The following is a 23678-nucleotide window of genomic DNA, read 5'->3' on the forward strand; positions in this document are numbered from 1 at the left end:
AGTACAATTTGGAGTGTGGGTTGTTTTGGCGAGTTTAGAGTTTTTGGCTGTTTTTAAGGCAGTAGTCAGGTTTCTAAAATCTAAACAGGATTTTGAATTTAAACTGTTGGCTACTGTAATAACAGACTTCTCAGTGGCTTTTGACATAGTCATTCAAAGGATGTTGCTTCCAAAGTCAGTGCAATGCAGGCTGAACAAATCAGGTAACCAACCGAAGATTTCCAATGACAGTACAAAATAAATGCACATATACAGCTGAAGTGCTCTTGGTGGTAGCTTGCTGAGATACCTCCTGGGGTGAAGTTACTGAGCTTTCCTAATAATTATGAAGGAAAATAACAAAACCTGGGAAAATAGAAGATTATTTCTTTGCTGTGATACAGATTGCTGGTAACGGGTACATATGCTGTAAGTACTTTTCTTACAGACAAATCCAGAGGATACTGGAGGGTGACTTACCCAGTTAACATTCTGAAATACTTTGGAGTGCAGCCAGGCTCTTGGTTCTGTTGTGCAATAAGACAAGAGTTAATAAGAAGCTCCACCTTAATATGAGGATGAACTTTACTGGGTGAGTGGCCATGCACTGGAACAGATTGCCCAGAGAGGCTGTGGAGTATCCTTCACTGGTGTTACTCCACAACTGTCTGGACACAATTCCATGCAATGTGCTCTGGGATGACCCTGCTTAAGCAGGGAGGCTGGACAAGATGACCCACTGTGGTCCCTTCCAGCTGTTTTTATTCTATGATACTGTGAAACCCTGAAACAAGAGAAACTCCTAGAGGCACTAGGGAAAGCCTGGCTGATGTTTTAATCTTGCAGTATGGCTGTTGCAGAAACTCCCCAGAAGTTCCCCAGCAGGCTGAAATGTTAGTGTGCATTAACACGTGTACAATAGCTCTGACCTGAGCAGGTCTGGTAACTGCAGCAAACAACACCAGTTCCAGTTAGGTGTGCTTTTCTTCAGGGCTAGTTGGAAATCCATATTGTCAGGACTTTTAATAGCTGTTTAAAAGGCAATGGAAGGAATGTAACACTTGGTAGTAAATGCACTTAAGTTCTAAACCTCCACCATGCTTTCTCCAAAAGGAAAATGCTGCTTGTCAGCATTTCTGTTCCTGCTTGTCAGCTGGTTTCTTTTTCCTCCTTGCATCTGTATTCCTGACATCTACTCCTGACTCATCTAAGGAGTCCTGAACACTGGAGATCAGGGACAGCAATGGAAATGCAATTTCCTTCCCCATTTCCCCGGGCTTCTGATGTGGGGTCAGAATGACAACCTAGGGAGATGGAAAAGTTCTTTTCTCTTGCAGCTCTCAGCTGGACCTTTCCCAGGGTAAACAGGATCCTCAGAAAATTTAGCTGCCAAAGTCTGATAAACTTCTGCTGAGCATAATATAACACTGATAACTTTTTCCCAGAGTCCTTAAAAGTTCCAGACATGTCTAAACAAGTAGAAAATAACTATTTAGTTGTACCTTGAAAACTGTTCCCTGCCTGTCTCTTCTCTCAAATTTCATGTGCTTGCTCTATGAAAGGTTCTAGCACTGGGGTTTTTTTTGGGGTCAAGATGCTTTCTTAGAGGTGGGATGGTGTATTTTTCCTCCACCACTTGCAGAAATTTTACTTCTCCCCCCCAGCTCTAATAGAAGCCATTAAACCTGAAAGAATGCTGACCCATTTTTTACAGAAATGTTTTGAAGCAGAGGCTTGACTTGAAAAATTTTCAGCATGAGTGGCTAAATTTGGCAAGGTCATCACTACTTAACGGTTTCTGGTCTGTGCTTCTGTTTTTATTTAACTTTTAATAAACTTTAAAGGCAGTAACTGTTATCTAAAATCTACTTGGTAAATTTGGAGATAACATACGGTGAAGTTCTAAATATTTGATGTTTTCATGCAGCCCACCACAACTGCTAAGGGAGAATTTCAAAATACTTTTGCTAAACACATCTAATCTGCTTGCCAAAAAGTTGACCCACTGTGCCCCAAAAGCATGTTTGCATTACAGGGATGCCTGTTTCTGATTCTGATGGCTTTCTTGCTGGATTGTAATGTACAATAGATTTTAAAATTATAGATTTTTTTAGTTGCTGTTTTATACGTTTTCTTTCTGATTCAGTAGAAAATTATATGGTCACTAGGTCTGCTCTTCCGTGAATCACAGTAAGCAGAAGTCATCAGGTTGCTGACTCATGGTTTCCTCACACTGCCCTTTGCTACCAGCCAGGAAATAAGTGTTTCTTCACAGTGCTTGTGTGTGTGGTGTCTGGGGAAAAGGGATTAGGGACTCTGCATGAGTCAGGCAGTAGACTTGCCTTTATCTGGTGAGTGCTCAGCAGTCTTGCTGATTGTAGTTCTTGTGTTTTGGCTTTCCCTCATATTGAATTACATTTTCTGAAAGCTGTCTTTGTAGGATCGTCCCAAAAGATTTTATTTTGTTTTTATTTTCATAATGCTTGTATGCCTTCTGCCCTTTGCAGTTTGCTAATTTTTCCCCACTGGTAGTCAAATCTTGGTTCATGTAGCTTTCCTGAGTTGTGAGGGGTTTGAAATAAGGAGAGTTAATACTAAAGGAAGAACATTTCTGTTAGCAAAACTAAGGCTGGCTTGTATTAAACCTGTGGTTTGGTTTCTGTTTCTTTAGACATTGCAAGGATGGATTATTTCTGATAGCTTTTTGCATCCGAAGTAGCACTTTAGAAGTGTAGGTGTATTTCTTCAGAACACAAGATGTGAAAAGGCTGTTTTGGCTGTTAACCTCAGTTGGCACACTAACATGTTTATTTTGGCAACTTCTTTATTGTCTTTTACATAGGAAAAATATTTTTAATATTTAATTTTTTAAATATTTATTTTAAATTTTGATAAGATAATCCAAGGAATATATTTTCCAGTTTTTATAGTATGTCTATGCTTCCACATTACTCAGGTGCTTAATTTGCTGAAGAGGTGGGTGGTATAAGTACTGCATTGCTGTAACTTACTCTGAAATCCTACAAGCTGTCACTTCTTGCTGTTTCCTCTCCTTCTCTGGCCTTGTAGCTCAGTTTATAGCCTGTGTAGTGCCATGGCTTTCAGCAAGGACTGTGTGTGTCTCTGCTCCTGTGTAGTTTGTAGCCTGATATTTAAACTGAGTTCCTAAGGTATGCAAGTGTTTAAGCTAGACCCAAATTTCTCATCTCCCAGGAAACTGCTCTAGCTAGTTAAGTTTTATACTAAGTATGTTAAGGGTGTCTTGTCCATCCTGCAAGCTTCCACTGAAAGAATGAATTTGAATGCTTAAAAGTAAGAAGGGATCAGCCTTTCTGACTGCGTTGAGACTTGAGGAGGTGAGATGCTTTGCAACCATGTTAGCCTACTTAGGCTAACCTAAGGCTTCCAGTGCACAGTGTGATTGCTCTCTGACTGCATTCCACTTATCTTTGACAGGTGACCTAGCAAATAAAAGAAAAATCTGTTTGGGTTCAGAAGTATGGTCAACAATGTGTGGTCAATAGTACTTTAATTCAGTAAAATAAAATGCCTTCCTACTGCCGAGACTTTAGCTGTTTTTCAGATGTCTTTTTGGCTGTTCAAATACAATGACTGCAGTATTGAAAGCACAGAAGGATGTGGGAGTCCTTTGTGGGTGACTGACCTTTTCTTACTTGTGTTCATTCTAATGCCGCCTTGATTGATGTGATGATGTTTGTTTTTTTAAAGTTGGATTTCACATTGTATTGCAGAGAATTGTCCTGATCAGAATCCTCGCCTTAAAAACTGGAGCCCTGGCAAAGATCCTGAAAAACGAGTTATTATCAAAAAAGGGGATTTGTTTCGTCTGAACTCAGACGCTACAGTACACTCTATAGTTATACAGGATGGAGGTATGAAATAGAAAAATGGATACCTTGCTTCAGTGTCCTGCATATTTTTTATGCAGATTTTTTTCTGTGATTGCATAAAAATATGTTGAAACTTCATCTTGCAGCTTACTGACCGGTTCCCATGCTTTTGTACTTTTCAGCCTGCTGCCAGGTTGAGTATGTAATTCGAAAGATGAATTCTCTGTGATGATACTCTAGTATCTTTTCAGTGCAGCATTGATGTGGTTTTCTGTTTCTACTAAACAAGGTTGTTTAGTAGCCTGTGTGGTACTGAATCTGTTTGTCCTCCAATGGTAACTGTTGTATATTAGTAATCCTACCAAACAGGCAGAAAAAGAATTGGAATAAATCAGCAAATTCTTAGAAAGATAAATCACAATTGGTAGCAGTTACTTTCCCAAGCATTCTTAAATATGTGTAAGAACATAACAGCTTAATTCGTGGGTGTGAAAAATAAATCTGTAGTTTTTTCTGTTCTTACTGCAGAGCTTGGCTATTTGAGTCTCTCCGAATTTTGCTTTGATATACAGAAATACTTCTTTTCCTTTAGGTTTACTTGTTTTTGGTGACGATAAAGAAGGTTCTAAAAATATTACCTTGAGAACTCGATTTATCCTGATAAAGGATGGTGGAATGCTTCATGTTGGAGCAGAGAAATGCCGCTATAAATCCAAAGCAACTATTATTTTGTATGGGAAGTCAAACGAAGGTGCTGATGTGCCAGAATTTGGCAAAAAATTTATTGGCGTGGGCCCTGAAGGAACACTGGAGTTGCACGGGCACCAGAAGGTATCATGGACTCTTCTGTCAAAGACTATGTATTTCTCAGGGCTGGCCTATGGTCATTATACATTTAAAAAGAATTTTTCCCGAGGACTAAATGTTAGGGTGATCGATCAAGATACAGCAGAGGTTTTGGAAGTGCTGAAGTTTGATACTCATGAATTTGCAGAGGAAAGCTTAAAGCTCCAGAACTTACTGAAAAATGGGCATCCTGGTCGCATTATTGCTATTGCTGTAGGAGATTCAGCTGCTAAAAATCTTTTGGAAGAAACCAGAGTGACTATTCAAAATCTTCTGGGAAGTAAGTATGTCAGAGGATTAAGTTACAGGTAAGTAATTTATTTTCTATTTTGTGCTGAGTAAAGATGACACGCAGTTTTGCTGTGGGGATTTGTTAAGCTTTGACATTCCATAACGTTTTCAGAGAGTCCTTGGTGCTGTACATAGTGCTGCAGTAATAGTGTTCAATTAGCAGTACAGTGCAGAGACTGGTGTCTGTGTGACAGACTTTTTTACTTGTAATCACTTGCTTTCACTGTTCTTTCTAGAAATTAAACTAAGACATAGATAACAGTTTCTAGGTGAAGCTTTTAATTTGTATGACTTTGGAAGAGCAAGGAATGGAACTAAATGATCTCTAAGGTTCCTTCCAACCCAAAACATTGTTTCTAAGGAATACTAATCCCAGGTATCAAACAACTTATTCATACTCCTGTGCTGTTGACATAAAAGTACATTACCTCTCCACTGAGATCTCAAAGGACCTGACTTGTAAAATTATTTTGTGATTGAAATGCAGTTACAAGGTGTTTCTATATCTTTTGGTCATTCTTTTCAGTTGGTCAGGATTTGGATGGTGAGACTGTAGAAGAGATATAACAGGGATTATTAAAGCAGGAAACTTGCACTGCTCTTCATTGCTCTTCATTTAGTTGAGTTCATTTAGTGCACGTTCTGAACTTGGCTTTCTGCTGCAGAGGGTTGTCCACACTAGTCTGGGCAACGCAAAGCATTGTTCCCAGGCCATCAAGAAGGTTCTGGCTACTATCAGCAATAATGTGGCCAGTAGGACTGGGCAGTGCTGTACTAGCACTGGTGAGGCCACATCTTGACTCCCGTGTCCAGTTCTGGGCCCTTAATACAATAAAGGCTGATGTGCTGGAGCGTGTCCAGAGAAGGGCAGTTCTTCTAGAATGTAAGTCATATGAGGAGCTGCTGAGGGAGTTGGGAATGTTTAGCCTGAACTAAAGGAGGTTCAGAGAGACCTTACTACTCTCTACAGGCCAGGTGGGGGTCAGCCTCTTCTTGTAAGCAACCAGTGACAGAACAAGGGGATGTAACCTCAAGCCACATCCAGGGAGGTTTACAGTTCAACATAGGAGGAATTTCTTAATGGAAGGGGATATTAAGCATTGGCACAGACTGTCCAGGGAGGTGGTGGAGTCATCATCCCTGGAGGTGTTCAAGAAATGACTGGATGTGGTACTTTTTAGCATGGTCTAATTGACAAGGTGCCCATCAGTCAAAGGCTAGATTTGATCTTAGAGATATTTTCCAGCCTAAATGATTCTGTGATTCTGTGTTGGCAATACAAGTGAAAAGTATACCCAGTCTCCTAACTGCCTGTCAGTCTGTTGTTCTATTAAGATGGTTGTATAACCTCTTCATATTGTCCAGTGTTTTCCAGGAAATTGGTCATTTGGTTTTTCCATTCTATTCTTATCCCTCACTATCCCCTGACATCTGGATTCCAGTTAGTTTCCTCCCTGTGCTTTGGCAGAGGCAGGCTGGCGTGTCAGTCAGGATGGCATGTTCTGACCTCAGTTCCTGTCAGGAGTACATTTGTGTCACTGGCTATGTAAGCACAGGGGTGTGGGATGGAATGCTCTCTCCTCTGAAGCAGTTTGGCCAAAAGTGTCAAGACCTGGATGTCCTATAGTAGAATACCACTTCCTGAAAGCAGCAAAGCCTGTGTGGCTTCAGATTGCTCAGGTTCTGGTGTAGCCAGCCCAGCCTGCCCTGGGAGGTGCATGTAGGTTTCTGGTATTTGTCTCTGCCCATGACCTCCACACCAGTTTGTCTGAAATGAGGAACTTCTTTATCCTGTAACTGGGAAGAAACAGCCTTTTTTCCCTCTCTGCTGAACTGATTCTTGTCTGCTTTTCTTAGTCAGTAAAGGCTCTGTAAGCACATAAAATTATTTTGTTCTTAGTGGAAGATAGGCAAGAAGCTTTCCCTGATGGCTTGCTCAGGAAAAGCAGGGGCCACTGTCTTAAACCTCTAAAGCTGGTGAAAAAGATGTCAGCATGGAGGTGAATACTCCATTACAGCCCTCTCCCCTTCTACTTCTTCCTGCAACATGTGAAATCCAAAGCATGCATCAAAATAACTTTATTTTAAATGTCGGTATGTGAAATGTTCAATTTGTTTGCTGCTGCTGCTACCAAAAAGCTGTTCCAGTATGTACTATTTCTGTGAACATGTTAATGCCTGAAGTATTGTTTGGCTTTCTCATCCAAATCAACAAAAACTTCAGGAAGGGTTAAAATAAAGGCAACTGGGTTGAAGGTAGGTTTAATATCTGCCTTTGAATTAATCATTAACAACAGCCTGCAGTCCAGCTAGCTGACACTGTTTTCACTTGGGATGAATGATTCAGCTTTAATGATGCAAAATTGTCTGGCTTTTTAATAGATGATCTCGACTGCTTCCTTTGCATTACAGAGTAGTAAAGGACACCAAAAGAAACTTGTTTTTTTTAACTTGGTGGCAGTTTTCTGTGGTGCACGCTTCGCTTTTAATTTTCAAAGACTCACACATCAGTGGTATATTGTACAAAGGTTGTGCATGCATTTCCTTTTCTGGGTCTGAGCATCCTGAAAGATTCAAAAGCTATTGCCCGTCTAGCACAGGGGTGAGCACCAGTGGCTGTTGCTGGTTGTGTCCATCCCTCCTGGCCTGAGAAACACGTGGTCCCCTGGAGTCCTGACTGCTCCTTTGGGGTGTTGCTGGGGCTATGGCAGGAACTTTGGCATTGACTCCTTCTCCTCCTGGGCCCTGCTAAAGCTGTTTGGGAGTAGAATCCTGTGTGGCTTCTGTCACACATCTCTAACAATTAGCTTTTGGAAAAATGTTGTGTATCAATATCTATTGAATGTTTTACTAAAAATATATATGAAAGTCTTCCCCAGTAAGAGCTCTTGTATTTGCCAATTTGTGTATAGGACACCCAGTTATTTTAAACTATTTTAACTTAATTATCCACTGCCCATTTCCTTCTACATTTTGCATTTTAAAATTAATTTGGAAGAGCAAGCAAAAGGTTTTTTTATGACTACTATGCTCCTTGTCTTTTCCGGGTTTTGTAAAGAATTTTTAAAGGGCCATTATATTTAAACATTCATTTTTGATTTTCACAGGCAAGCCTGGGCTTTAGTTGGTGTCATAGGTGGTGGAAATTCTTCCTGTAATGAATCAGTGAGAAACTATGAAAACCACAGCACTGGTGGGAAAGCTCTTGCTCAAAAAGAGTTTTTCACAGCGGATGGTCAGAAGTTTGTTGTGAGAGCTTACAGCGAATGGAATGATGGTAGGAAAGTGTTTTGTGAAATCCTACAGTTGGGGAAAAAGAAAAAAAATACTTTATATGCTTTTTTTTCACTAGAACTTCTCATTGCAATTTAAATTTTTGAGTGCTTCTATAAGTTGTTTTTTCTTGCTATGATTGAAATAGGAGGACACAGTTCTTCAGTACGGCCTGTTTTCTCACTCAGTTTGTATATAGTATGTGAGCAGCATAATATTGACTCTTAAATTCTAGTATATTTAGATGAAGATAGTCTTATAGGTTCTGATGCTTTTAAAATTTATTTTAGTAATTTGGCAGTCACGTATATTTTAAATTGTAAGCTTTTGAGATGTTGATCATGGTACTAAAAAAACACCTACAAAAGCCAAAAGAAATGTTTTATCCTTGTTACAATTTTTGGTTGCTGTTAGAGTGCTGAACTTTAGGCAGCCGTTCTGATACAAAATTGAGTATGTGGTATAAAAATATAGAAGACCCATCACTTGCTTGCTTTTGTCCTTTATTAATTTTTTTTAAAATTTAGGATATCTTTGATCTGAGTTTCTATGGGTAATCATCTCCTTCTGTTTTTAGAATTACTAAATGCTATTGTGTTTTCCTCAAAAATTTTTTATGGTAGTCATAAATTTATTTGGGCAGTTGAGCTATTTGGTATTACCCTTTTACTATTCACTACCACGCCATGAAAATGTGTAGATTTACATTTTATAAAAGAAATCCACCAAAATACATCTTTTACTTACTGGTGCTTTAAAGTTAGGCTCAAGAGTTAGCAAAAGCAGCTGAAGTTATGCAAATTCATCGTAAGCCAATGAAATTCTATGTGTGTGCAATTTAGTCTGCCAAACTGTTCTATTAGTTGTTCTTAAAAAACACTTTGTTTTCCAAGTCCTTGATTACATCTGTAGGGTTTAAAATGGCAAAAAACATGTCAGTTGAAGCAAGCAGAAGTAGCTGCTTCAGACCTACAAATTACTGCCATATGATAGCAGGGTTTTTTGAAGAAAAAAAAAAAATCATAGTTTATTCCAGTCACCATTAGTTTTGTGTTTTCCCTTTTTTTTTGTTTGAGATTCAATAACTAAACAGGCTGTAAAGGCATCTCCCACTGGCATGTTTGAAGCCAGAGTTGGACTTTAGAGAGCTTTGGGGCCTGCAAAATCTCATAGGTGTTTTATCAGTATCTTCTTGGGAATTGTTTGATATAAAGGTGAATATAATCCTTTTCTTTTTTTTTTTTTTTTTTTTTTTTCCAATTAGGTGTCCCTATATCAGGCTTCCAGGTGGAAGCAGTGGGTGGAGTAATACTGAATCTTCTGGATGATGTTAGTAGTTGGGAGCCTGGAGACAGGATTGTGGTTGCGAGCACAGACTATTCGATGTATCAGACAGAGGAATTCACTCTCCTTCCCTGCCCAGAGTGTACCATGCATCAGGTTAAAGTCAAAGGTATGAGAGCAGTCACCACTTGAAGATCTGTGTGAGATGTGTATTTGCTGCTGGATAGGCCCTCGAGTGGAAGCAGTAAAGAGCAGCCTTTTCTCAAATTGCTGTATGGATTTGTTGCCACATACGTTGATGTGTAATTCTCCTTGCTATAAAGGAGCAAGCTCACCATGCTAACTTTTCTTTCTCATTTCTTCCCAGGCTCATTGAATGCCTTATTTTTTTTTTTTCCAGTAGGGTTAGGCTTGTTTTCCCTCCTTGGCGTCTTTCTGTCTTTTCACAAGTTCTCTTTATACATGCTTGAATAGCTGTTGCAGTCATTACTTGTTTCCCTTGCTTTTAGTGTCATTCTCATCTTTTGAACTATTATCATTATAATTTTTTCTGTTTCTTTTGTTATTAAAAAAGTAGAAATAAAAATAGGAAATTCTCTCAGACTCCTTTTTCTTCCCAACAAAATGATTATAAAATAGGTGGCCCTTCCAAGATTCTGCTCTCACAGGATGTCCCTGAGTAGTTGCAGTCTGGTTTTCCTTTGGGTGTGATGCACAAGTAAATGGTCATGCATGTTGTTGACCAATTTCTTTTTATTATGTGAGTCATTCTGCTTGACATCACAAGAGCCTCCCAAGAGACTGGCTTGCCAGCTATGCTGGCGTCTCTGTTTTCCTTCTGCTGCTCCACACCTGCTCCATGGTGCCGCCCTTCCCCTTGGTGTCCTCCAGCTTCTGTTCTGGAGCTTCCCCTCTCGCTCCTGGTGGGCTGCAGTGTCATTCCATAGCGTAAACTAACGAGTGTTGTTCTGCAGTGTTAGTTTGCAGCAGCTCACGGGCGCTCTTCTCCGTCTGGTTTTGTCCCACTAATTTCTGCACAGCGCAACTTCCTCTTCTGCAAACTGCTCTTCTCCTTCTTAATTCTCAGAAGGTTTCTGTCAACACCCTCAGATTTCCCTGTCCACCTGTGCCTTAAGGAAATGCCAGTTTGTCTGTCCCTCTGGAGGTGAAATTTGCTTCTCACACATTTCTTAGTATGGGTCATGTATGTTTTACTGCATTGAGAAATCTCAAACATGAGGAAAGCGTATCTGTGCTTACGCCATCAGAGAATACCAGTTTGAGTGAAGCTGCAGAGCTAACTTGGTGCTATTGTACATGATATTTCTGGGCTTTGTTCTTAAGCGTTGTGTTCTGTATTTTATTTGGTACAGTGTTTTAAACAGCAAATTTAACTGGAAGGTTGCAGCCTGAAGTTTAAGAAGCTTCATGTCACCACTGAATAGTGTGTGTGTAGACTATTTCATCCTGGAAATCATGTGCTATGAAAAGGCAGCTGCTTTTAAAGGTTAAAAAAATTAGTTTTCACAAGATTTACAATATGGCATAAAATACAAAATATTGGCTTTTTTTTTTTTTTTTTTAAGTAAATCCTAGCTAAACTACAAAGATATTAAAGGGGGTGGACTTAGAGTCAACTTTCCCAGTTGGGGTTCTTTGCCACCCTCAATATAATTTTCTTTGACATAGTAATTTATACAGTTTCAGAAAATCCCCATACCACCCTACATAATTGTTCCACAGAGAATGAATTTTCTGTGTAATGATAAACTTGACATGCTGAAGAACATACCACCCTTTGAAATTATTTCTTGCATTGTTTTGATAGTTTTTTTGCTGGTTTGACCTTTCTGTAGTAGGGAAACAAAAAAAGTGTTGTGTTGTAGGAGCCCTGGTTACTCTGTCTGCCCTTGATTTCTTGAGTTGCTAGTCAAATACAGGGAAAAACAATAGGCAAGCCTTTAGGGAGAGGAGTGCAGTGCCATTTACAGATGTGTCTGGTCTTTTTAAATCCTCAGAGGCAGATACAGTGTTGGTATCACTCTTAGTTCTGCTTCATGTTGTGGTAGTTTAGGCTTATATCCTTTTTTTTAAGGCTTGGAGGGATAGTGATAGTCTGTATTCAGAGTATCAATAAATACATAAATGCATTTTTTAAGGTTTACAGAACCAGATAATTTTCTCAGTTTCAATGAGAATTAGATTGTGTTTTTGAAGAAGGGTGTAAAACTAGACTATCTCCTTTTCTCTAATTTTGAGCCTATGCATCTTCAGAATAGCTACCTAAGAAAGAGGGGATATAGTTAGGAAAGCAAGTCCTTTTTTCTTTAGGAGGAGATAAATACAGCATTTTCAAACAGTGTTTTGGCTTCACTTTCAGTTCTTAATTTGTCTTTGAAACAGATTAAGCAGCCAGCATCTTTTTTCTTTTAAAAGCAAGTCTGCACCTGTGTTTCACTAGAAGTTTAAAACATTAATACATTAAACTTTTCTTACTTTTTCCCCCATTCTGTTCACAAACTGTTGGATCAAAACTGTAAGACATACTTGAAAATAAAATGTTGATTTTTTTTGAGGATTAGTTTCTTATTAAAATGAAAAATATACCTACCACAAGAGAAGCTAAGAGAGACCAGCACATTAAGGAAGACAAATGCACAGTTTTTGTTGATGCAGTTATCTTGCTTTTTTTTTTTATATATATGTTGATTCTGGTTTTAATCAGTGGTGACTTTTTTTCTTTTTTTTCCCTTCTGCTACAAAACATGTTGTTGGACAGAAAACCCTCAGTTTCCTCATGTAGGAGAAGTAATTGATGGAGTGGACATGAGAGCAGAAGTTGGAGTTCTTACAAGAAATATCCTAATAAAGGGGGAGACAGAAAATACCTGCTATCTTGAAAAGGAGTGTCAATTCTTCAGTTATGATACATATGGGGGACATATCAAGGTTTGAAAAACATTTTAAATTAACTTTCTGTCATATAAATGCATATTAACGACAAAAAGATTAATGTTTAACTTCAAGGGATTTGAAAACTTAAAGAACATTAACTCATTCAGTTGCTTTGTGTGGAAATGACTTCATTCTCAGCTTTACCCAGATTAGATTTAACTCCATAAGTCTTAGTCTGCAAAATTTAAGGAAGGGATATAATGCATAAACTGTTCTAGAAATGTCTAGCAGGTATTGGGACATTGTATGGCAGGGATTAAACAAGTGACATCCATGCATATGCATCCTATAATATTACAGAATAAAGCTTGATCTCTCCTTTCATTGCCTTTGTACCTCCCCAGCTACAAAGGTGAAGAACACTGAATCCTAGTTCAGATTTCCCATCTGAACCTGAACACTAGAGAGGCAGAGAGGGGGAAGAAACTGACTTGTACTATGGGGTTTTATATTTAGTTTCTTAAAAATATGCAAGTACTAAGGTAATATAAAGGAAACTGCTTCAAATTTCTTGTATTATAGTTATAAACAAAGCTGAGAGGAAGGAGTGTTCTAGAAACTAGTATTTAAACTTGGGTTCACTTACATTTTTAGATGAAAGATTTGAGCAGCAGTGCTTCAGTGATGCTAGAGAAGTCTGAGGCCTCAAATTTTAATAGCAAATATATATGTGCTCATTATGTGGTCATCATGTTTAAATCTCTTTCTAATGTATTTTGGTACAGATTTTAATTTCATAGCAGTGACCATAATAATGGGAAAGAAAATAAGCCTTTTCCTACTATGTTGGCAGCTTTTGTTTTGTGGAAGAAGGTAGGTGCAATCAAGATAATGTAATGAAAGAAGATAATGGCAAGCTGTGAATCTTGCTAAGTGTGACCTTGATTGCCACAAAAGTGTACATAGGCAGACCTTCAGTTGTCTGGAAGGTAGAAGAGAAAACAAACATTTTGATTCATCAAAGTGAAATTGTTCCCAGGAGACTGAGTAGTGGTTTCTGCTGCCAAATCTGGATTTCAGCACTGAAAGTATTTTTGGTTTATGCTAATCTTACATGCTCAAGCAGAGGGATCCTAGACGTTAGGAAATGCAATAGCTTTTGAACATCCTATATTTCCTACTGGTTACTAGTTCAGTAGCCTTAAAGGGGGCTTAGTGCCAGTGAGGAGAGACATTGGCTTGCAGTTGTGATGCTGTTCAGTAGTAAGAGCTAGAGATTTGGGATGCCTAAAAGATCAGGTTTTTACCATGTTAGGTATGCAAACCCTAAGAATTCAATTAGAAGAGGAGGAAAAAAAATATTGATTTCCCTATGAAAATTGGTATTTTTGATAAATACTCAGTACATGTAAATTAATGAAATGAAATTAAAAAAAAAATAAAAATAAGTAGGGTTTCTTTCGGTTTGGTTTCTGGTTTTTTTTGTTTGATTTTTAACTCAGGTTGGTTCCTTGCAGTTCAGGTGTTGCACTTGTTTATGCTTTTATAGCAGAGTAGGTGGAAGAAAATACTTTCTCTTTCCTGCATTTCTAGTACAACCCAATTATGACTTTAATTCATACACAGTAACTTTACTGTGAAGTTGCATGATTGTGAGGATAATTTCATGTATTCTTTAGTAAAGACATTTCTCTGAAGTGCAGTGTCCAGTTTTGGGTTCTCACTGCAATGAAAACCTAGATGTACTGGGGTGTGTCCAGGAAAGGTGGTGTGGCAGTGTGTGATGATAAGTGACAGGGAGCTGAGAGGAGGGATCTTGCTGCTATCTTCAGGTACTGGTGGAGGTTCAGAGTGGCCTCCAGCACTTGGAGGTGCACAGCAGTAGGATAAGAGGCGATGGGACCAGGCTTCAAGAAGGCAAATAGTGCTCATACACTGGGAAAATGAAACCAATTGACATCATGAGCGTCTCTGTGACGGGAGGTATTCTCTGAGCAATTAGCAGCTGTCTTATGAAGCTGACCTAGCACCAAGCTCTCAACTGGACAAGGTATCTCAACAAGTTCCTTTGAATCTGCATTATTTTGTGCTTTTTATTCAGCTAAGCCTCTCCCAGGTGGACTGTGCTGGTGCAGCTTCATTACAGACACACCCAGATGTGGGTGACTTCTGCTTGGTTGGAGAGTACATGTAAGAATATTTAATGTGCCACCTGGTAAAGACCGAACAGTAAAGTGTGGCAGTATGCCTGGTGAAAATTCCTCTGTTGTAGCCACATGGAGATACACATTTTGAACTTATGTATGAAGGATACAGTTTTTTAAGGCATCTTGTAGAAAAAGACAGTAACATTTCTTCTAACTTTTATTGTATTGGCCTGTGGCAACTGTGTACATCTAGCTTCTGTACATCTGGGGTAGATGATGTATTAACTTAAAATTTCCATTGGTTAAAAAGCAAATTGGTTATTCACTCTGGACTTCATTTTTTTTCTTTTTTTAGATTTTGAAGAATTTTACATCTGTTCACCTTTCCTATGTGGAATTGAAGCAAATGGGCCAGCAGCAGATTGGAAGTTACCCTGTTCACTTTCACCTCTGTGGAGATGTGGATGAAAAAGGAGGATATACTTTTAAAACTTACCTGGAAGGTCTTTCCATTCATCACTGTTTTTCCAGATGTGTGACTGTTCATGCAACTAATGGTTTACTGGTAGGTACACAGAGAGTAAAACATATTATGTTTGAATAAATATTATAAAGAACATTTAGATGACGAAATAATCCCATCCCTTCTGCAAATCCAGTGCTCAGCAATGGTTTTCTTATTTCAGTGGATAAATAAATTACTGCAAGCAGTAATTTAGCAGTTCTCACCATTCTGTTTTTTCAGACTCTTAGAGGAGCTAACTGTATGACAGCTGTAAGGCAGCTAAATTCCACAGACACAGAAGTGTGTTTGTAAGGGATGAATAAAACTGTGTGCTTGAATCTTCTGAGTATCTGCTGATACTGACACTTCACTCTGCAGCTGTGCCAAGATAGTAAAACTAGATGGTATTTGTCAAATAAATCTCAGTAAATGCTGTTACTACTGACATAATGAACTTGTATTTCTACAGATAAAGGACACCATTGGCTACGACACACTAGGTCACTGTTTTTTCATAGAAGATGGCATTGAGCAGAGGAATACTTTGTTCCACAACCTTGGGCTAGTCACAAAACCAGGCACTCTTCTACCTACAGACAGAAACAGCAGCATGTGTATTGGGATTAGGGATAAGGTGTATGGAAGTTACGTCCCAGTGCCAGCCACAGACTGCATGTGAGTATGTCATGATGAAAAAGTAAAACCCACCAAAAATGGTCTCTTAACAAAACACAGATGGAAACATTTTTATCTATAATTTAATGAATGTAGTTCACATAGTAATGGTATTTTAAAAATAGCAAGAAAAATTAACATGTAGTCTTCTATTAAAGAAAAAAAAAAAGGAATATTATATTATAGGAATATTGTTCTTTCTTGTGATACTAGGGATCTTAAAAGTCTGTTGAACATCTTCACTACTGCATAAATATATGCATATTCTCAGGTTGTCACCACTATTTTTTCTGAATACTACTTGTTTATTTTGAAAGCTTCTTAAAACAGTTTAACATTACATGGGATCTCTGCACAATATTAAATACAATACTGTGTACTGAACCAAAAAATAAAAAGGCATTTTGACTTCCAATGTGGGAGGTTTTGTGATTTGTATTTTGAATGTGAAGCAGTTACTTCATCAGTTGAGACTTTTCTGATGTGAATGTTAAAAAGGGAAGTTATTTCTGTTGGAGATAGAGGTTTTCTGTAGTAACTTGTTTCTGAATAATATTTCAGGGCTGTTTCAACATTCTGGATTTCTCATCCCAACAATCATCTTATAAATAATGCAGCAGCAGGCTCACAGGTAAGGCATATGGTGTCATTAATGACAAACTGCTTATGTCACTGGCATTTGTAAAATCTGTAACATTTACACTGCCAGATATACATGTATTTTTCTTTTTTATATATGAATCATTTTATGTTTGGCAGCATATTGGCACTGAAAGTGCAGGGTATGTCTAGTGGTGCATTTAAGTCATGCCAAAAATCTTTGTTGTGGCTGCAACAGAGGAGATCTCTTCTTTGAATTTAATTGACCTGACAGTGTAGAAATGTAGTAGTGTCTATGAAGAAATCCCTTTATTTTCATGGAATTCGTGCATTTCATATTAAGTCTACTGTATTTTCTATCAGGTTGTCATGAGTTTAGTGACAGCTCTGCAAGAGCAGTAGTCAATGGAATGAAAAATTACTATAAAAGGGTGTTCGTTGCATAAGAAACAGCTAAAACACTTCTTTTCTGTCAGTGGTTAGTCAATTGTTTCCAGCCAGTGACTGTTGATATGTTTTTGCTTATTCTGAACCTTGTGCAAATGTCTTGTCATAGCTGCCTGTGATAGGAAGATCTGTACATACTGTGGAGGAGGGAGGGCTGGAGTTTGTTCTGTATTGGATGAGAGGCTGAGATATGTAAAGTTTTTAATTGGATTTTTATGAAGAGATCAATGGAAATGGAAAACAGGAAAGGCTGTTGATTGTTGTTGCAAAGGCTCTAGTGTTGGAAGAATATGAGCCTGCGTATTTTTAGCCACAGATAATATTTATCTATACCTGATAACACTTACATAAAGAAATGATTTATTTATTAACAGGTGACTTATTAATAAATAGAATAGAATTCAAAATACTTAGCTGAGTTGAAATATCTGGAGTATAAAAAAAAAATCAGAAAATTTTGTTCTGTTTTTTGTGTGATCTAATTCTTGTTGCCTTTATTGTAGTGGGTTTATTTCTGTTTATTTTCTACTTGACTGTCTACCGTTAGGAGGAATCTGGACTCACCTCCCAAATTAAACCAGTTCTTTTCTGTCTCAATGTCTTAACATTTTGCCTGCTTAATGTAATATATCTAGTTTAGGCAGTGCAGGCTAAGTTAAACAGCTTCTTTCCTTCTTTGATCTGGTGCTTAAGATCTGCAAGGTCTTTTTCTGCCTGTCTAGCTCATCCCAGCAGATGTTACATCTTTTTGTTAGTAGTATGTTCCTGGCTGGAGCAAGCATTTGTCTGTAACAAAGTCTAGCCACTCTGATACAGATCCCTTGCATGGATGTAAGCACTTTAGTATGAAGGGACCACAGCTTATTGTTTCAGGAATAGAATAATTTGACTGTATTCATACAGACTCTGCCCTATAGAGCTTTTGCTGTTATGAATTAGAGCAATTCACAGCCAAATAATTCCTTTCCTCCCCCAGGTCCTTAATTATGTAGTGAAGCCTATTGTAAGGCTGTATAGGCAGTAGATGTTTCTTTCTTTTTGGTGTGTATGAGAGAGAAGAGGAAAAAATCCCCAACCTTATTCATGTTTCTGAGTGCTTGCAGATGTTTAGCAAGCTTTTAAGTTTATCTAAGTCCTATTTTTCAAGCATCAGGGGGTGTTTTGGTTAAAATTTATTTGAGTCTGCCAAGCACAGAGCGCAGAGCTGTACTTAATTATATGTGAGGTAAGATTTTGGTATTTTTATTAATGGAACATCCATATTTGCTTTGTAATGGTTAATCACCAGAAATGTCAGTGCATCATCATTACACACTGGGATGGGAGCATTACTGTAAAGTAGAATTTCCAGCACTCATTGGAAAATTACTATATTCTTGGCGTGAAAAGCATAAAATCTTTTAAGCCAGGGTGAATTGGCTTTATCCATGTTTCTTGAAAAGGCTGATGACTTTTTTTGTGACATGAAGCACTCAGTGTTTCTTTAGCTACCTTTTTATCCTTTAATGTGCCTTTTTTATTATTTTTTAAGGGCACAAAACTTATGGTCAGGCAAAAGTTTTGATGTCTGTAGGTGTTTGCAATACAGATGTTGTCATGATGCCACCTCTTGTGAATGCAAATGGAGCTAAAAGTAAAATTTTGTGGGTCTTATTTAGCAGATAAATCCAGGTTATGAGCAGAGATATTAAAGAAGTATAGAAAATGAACAAATACTAAAATTATTACTGCATGTCATTGGCACAGTGCCCTGTAATAGCCAGATTTCTTGATGTGTTTTTTTTCCTGTCTTCTGAAATCTCTTGAGGGCTTTTTCGGTTGTGCCATTTAAAGTTTTATGAACCAGCCTTAACAGACTGGAACAGTAAGGACAGGAGGAATGATTTTTGCGTATCTTACTGTGAATAGTATTATCTGCTAGTAAAAGAAAATCTAGTGTGTTGGATTACATAACTGAAATGCATGAATTACATTAACTTGGACACTTTTCTACTTTGAAATATTATAACATCCTAAATATGTGGTGTTGAATGGCTTTACTGAGAAGCAAAACACTTTTTAGTTGATACTGTCCACTAAAATTTAGCCCTATTTGCAAAATCCCACTCTTTCAATGATTAAATTGTTGTTGGGAGACTTTATTTTAAAATTTATATCAGCACCAATAATAGTATCAGAATCACTTATAAGTAATATTTTCCTCTTATGATTTGCAGGATGCTGGAATTTGGTATTTGTTCCACAGAGTTGCTACAGGAGATTCTCATAGTTTAGGCATTGAAACCAAATCAGAGCTTACACCCCTAGGAATCTTCTATAACAACAGGGTTCATTCTAATTTTAAGGTAATGTAGTATGCTATTAAAAAAATCTGAAGGTTTTATTTCTCAGTATTTTATATTAAAACTTGTCTGTTCCCATTATAAGCTGGGTAGGATATAGATTTTTGTGCTGTGTTTGAACTGTACTGTAGAATAATGTATAATCATCGTGGGTGTGTTTTCTAGCTACATCTTGAGTATTCACTGTTTCAGATCCTCATAAGATGCAAACTACTAAAATCAGTTAATACTTCTAATAAACTACTTTTTTCAGAAGTAGTATTTCAGATGCTACTTTTTGCAGTTTTATTTCCTACTCCAAAGAAAGCTGACCCTTGAAGAATCAAAGTTTATTATAGTAGTGATTCATCTCATAGCTTGCTGCAGTAGCTACAACTTACTTTTCTGAGTCTTAGGTGTTTGCACATGGTGACAGCCTCTGGCTAGATATTAAGCTTTAATGTTGCCTTCAGGAGCTCACTTATTTGCAACAGTTTTCTTACAGACTTCTCAGCCTACAGTTATTGAGGAGTGTTGTGTTAGTATGACTTTCAAATCTTTTCTACATCTCAGCTAAAGCTTCACTTCAGCTGGAGTCCTTACAGTATTTCATTTGGAATCTAGTTGCCGTGTGTATTTATAAATATAATGATATTTACAAAGCTACCTAACTCTAAATAAACACTTATTTGTGTTTGGTTGCTGTGGGAGATTCTCATAGTTTAGCTATTGAAATCTCATAGAACCTTTATCGATTATTCTTTTTTTTTCCTGAGTGAAACTGATTTTGCCTGGCAGCTGTCTGGATACTAAGAAATGTTTGATGGAAGTTTTGTTATCACTGTGTTTGGGATTGTAGGGCATTTTGTTCAGATTGGAATTGGAACATACTGAATGCAAAAGTGCATTGTCAAGAAAATACTTCCACCTGTATAGTTATTATCATCTTTAAATAAGGGTCACAATTTGTGTGATAAAATTCCATGTTGCAAGAGAACTCCACTAGCAGGTCAGAGAATCTGCTTGTGTATAAGACTCAGTTCTAATCGTAACTTGGATCCGAGGTGAAAGTAGTCACAGGTATTTCTGTGTAATTCAGGTAAAAGAGCACAAATGCTTCCTCATGCTTTTATTTTCTCAAGTAATTTATTTCATACTGTATTACTAAGTTTCAAGCTTATTACTGCTTGGACCAAAATAAATTTCAGTAGTAAAGGTAGTTTAAATTAAAGTGAAATACAAAGTATTTTTCACAGTGTGTTTAGGGTTTTTCTTTTCCACTTATGACAATAATTTGAACTCACCAAAAGACTGGCTTCCAGATTTTCCAGAACAGCATGTGGTAATAAATCGAAAACCTCAAATACATCTTGTGAAAGAAATCTGAAGTGAACTTTGATCATTTTCCATTACTTTTTTTTTTTTTTTATAAATCACAAATAATTCATTTTCTTTTAGCATAGACTGTTTTTTTATATTAATTAGCTAGTTTTCCTTTAGACAATATGCCAGTTGAAGCTGAACTGAAAGATCTAAGAGTTTCTAATATGTGTATGGAATGCAATGCTTAAAATTCTAGAATTTCATTTTTAATCTATCTTTCATTTTGGATAGTATGAAATTTCTTTCTTTGCTTATTTCAGGCTGGTTTGTTCATTGATAAGGGTGTTAAAACAACTAATGCTAGTGCTGATGATCCCAGAGAATATCTTTGTTTGGACAACAATGCAAGGTAAAGGATATTTTCTTTCAAGTGAGTGAAAAACAGCAAAGTTTTGAGACTGCTCTTACAGTCACATGGGGAAAAATCCTTTTAGAACAATAAAATGAGTTATAAATTATAACCAAACAATAAGCTCATATACATTCTTTTCCCTGATTTATTCATCTGTTTTGGGAACAACAGAGATGGTGTCTCTTAAGGGATTTGGGTTTCTTCTAAGATTTTGTTCAGGATAATTTCCATCTTAGAAGACATTGTTTTAAACATGCTTAACTGTCATGCTTAAAATGTTCTCTGGAATTGCTGCTAATATAAAAATATTCCTTTAAAATCTGATCTTTTGATTTATAACTGAGTTTTAACTAATTGATAAAAAAAGGTTTCAGTAGTGCATCCACTCACCTTTCCCACTGCTGAATGTTTCTGCTGTTCCTTCTAGACTTGGGAGTCGTAGCTCGGTGGTACAGTTCTACTGAAGGCTCTTTACAGAGGTGGTACAATCAACCACATTTTCTTCAGTTTACAAAGTGAGAGAAAGTAATGGAGAGTCTAGGAAAGTTCCAAGCTATACTGTGCCTGGTTAGTCTTCTCCTGAACTTCAAATAAAATAGCCTGGGATAGTGGTTAAATTAATACTGGATAACTGTATCTGTCAACATTTTATTATGTCAACAGTGCTTATACTTATAAGCACTGAAAATTATTGTCAACTGACCTGTGTTTTAGAAAAGGACATTTAAGTGACTGCTACAGATGCAAAGAGGAAAGTTCCAATTTTTTTTTTGGTGATACTCAATACCTCGTAATTTGGAAAAGAGCCTACTAGTTCCATATTTTGACAGAAAGCCCATATAACTTCTGTGGTTTACCTCAGTCATAATAGGTTATCATGAGGAGCTTGAGAAGGGCAAGATGCCCTCTGAGAGCCTGTAGTGTGTTGAGGATGCAAGAAACTCAGTGAATGAAACTGCATGTTTCACAGCAGAAAGAAAAGGAATGAGGCACTGCATAACTGTGTGAGGTCCCCAGTCATTACACATGGAACCAGACTGGAGGGATTCAAATGTTAATTGAGAAGACTGGGACTATCAAAACCTAACATTTACCTATCTTCCCCTTTTTCCCCTTTGATAGGGAGGGGGCAGATGCAAATCTGAACACAAGAGTATTAAGGTGACTGGGATAGCAGACTTTACCCACTCAAAATACCTGTTTGCAATTTTTTTAAAATTTATTGCCTTTTGTCTGGGGTCCTGGGGGGTAATCAAGTGAAAATGTCACCAGTTCTTAATCAGACTGTTTCTTCCTGTGACTTAAACTAGATTCTAGCCATAATGTACTGTAGAGGACCATCTTGGTAGCAGTGCAATAAAAAAATCTCAGGCCTGCCCAAAGAAGCAGCACTGCTGTATGTCAGAAGAGTTTGAAACATTTGAAAGACCAGTTGGACAAATGTTCAGACTGTTCTTGCGTAACTTGTGTCAGCCCTTTGTGTCCTTCCAAGGAGCTTATAATTCCCTTCACCAAACTTTCACATTAATGCTTCACTACAAATAGGGAGGGCAGAAAGAAAAAGGTGACAAAGGGTGGCTAAAGGCAGCTAAAAGAAGCTTAGAGAGAGTGAGCAAGAGTCTGTGAGAGTTACTGGAAAAGAGATGTTTCATGTTCCTGCTTCATTAAACCCCAAAGACACTTTTCTAGTGCTAGAGGGCCGGAGATGTAACTGCTTTTAGCTTCTTTCACTCCAAACATGAAGCAGAGTGGAATTTGCCCATCAGATGAATGTTTATCTTTCAAGTTTACTCAGTGCAACATACATGGCACATGTAAAATAAAAAGTTTTCTTGTACTGAGTGTTTGTCTCTGCCAGGTTTCGACCTCATCAAGATGCAGATCCTGAAAAGCCCCGAGTTGCTGCCCTGATTGACAGATTAATCTCTTTCAAAAACAATGATCATGGAGCCTGGGTCAGGGGAGGGGATATCCTCATTCAGAACTCTGGGTAGGTATTTGGAAGCAAACAGCTGCATGCTGTTAAGAAATTTACCCTGAAGCTTTGTTTATGAAAGAGCATTACAACAGGATTATAGGAGAGGATTGATGGTTGATTTTAGGAATTTCTCAGTATGATTAGCTTTCATACTGGCTCACAACTTCAAGTTTATATGTGATTAGATGAGAACCTGCCTTACACAGGAAAAAAACAACTATGATAAAAAGAAGCTTAAGAGTTGGTAGAGACAGTAAATTTAGACTAGAATTTGTTGTCTCCTTGAAGCTCTCCAGTCCTGCTTAAAATGTGTGGAAAATTATTCTACTACTTTTTAACAACAATGCTTTAGAAAAGTTAACTGTGTGGTGGTTTTAAGTTCCATTAATAGAAAAACTCAAGATTTTTCATTGCATTTTTCATGTGTGCTTACATTAGTCAGTTGTAGGATAATTCAGAAAAAAAACCCTGATGTTTTGGACTTTCTTGTAGGTTTGCAGACAATGGAATAGGTTTGACATTTGCTAGGTGAGTACTTTGTTAATAATTTCTGTGTTTCCTTACATAGAAGCTTAGAAAATCCACATGCATCTATTAAAATTAATAGGTATGCTTTCATAAGGCTGTGGTTTCTGTTTGGGGCCTGGTTGTATTTCCAGTCGTGCAGATGATGTTATAGGTGCTGTAAACTGGCACAGCTGCCTAAGTTTACACTTTAGTTCAGCCTGTGCTTGGTTTACACCACAGTTTGCTGCCTCTTTACCAGAAGGGTTATATTTATCCAGGTATTCTTGGTACTGTATGATTCCTTAGGCAGTATTTTATTTTCTTCCTGAATAGCTGAAAGTGAG

The 23678-nt window shown here is 37.6% G+C and overlaps 1 protein-coding gene across 5 annotated transcripts in view; it reads left to right on the forward strand.

The window, feature by feature from the left end:
• Positions 1–23678, forward strand: part of CEMIP2 (cell migration inducing hyaluronidase 2) — a 62668-nt gene that overhangs the window by 26374 nt on the left and 12616 nt on the right. For all 5 annotated transcript variants that reach the window (XM_086869345.1, XM_023944696.2, XM_086869346.1 and 2 more), the window contains 12 exons: positions 3732–3872; positions 4423–4984; positions 8075–8244; positions 9505–9693; positions 12304–12473; positions 14922–15131; positions 15541–15746; positions 16308–16377; positions 19010–19138; positions 20758–20846; positions 22708–22839; positions 23320–23355. In XM_086869345.1, the coding sequence (XP_086725471.1) occupies positions 3732–3872; positions 4423–4984; positions 8075–8244; positions 9505–9693; positions 12304–12473; positions 14922–15131; positions 15541–15746; positions 16308–16377; positions 19010–19138; positions 20758–20846; positions 22708–22839; positions 23320–23355 (2104 nt within the window). The remainder of the gene's footprint in view (positions 1–3731; positions 3873–4422; positions 4985–8074; positions 8245–9504; positions 9694–12303; positions 12474–14921; positions 15132–15540; positions 15747–16307; positions 16378–19009; positions 19139–20757; positions 20847–22707; positions 22840–23319; positions 23356–23678) is intronic.

The sequence above is a fragment of the Cyanistes caeruleus genome, chromosome Z, assembly GCF_971803275.1.
Source record: "Cyanistes caeruleus chromosome Z, bCyaCae1.hap1.1, whole genome shotgun sequence".
Taxonomy (NCBI): domain Eukaryota; kingdom Metazoa; phylum Chordata; class Aves; order Passeriformes; family Paridae; genus Cyanistes; species Cyanistes caeruleus.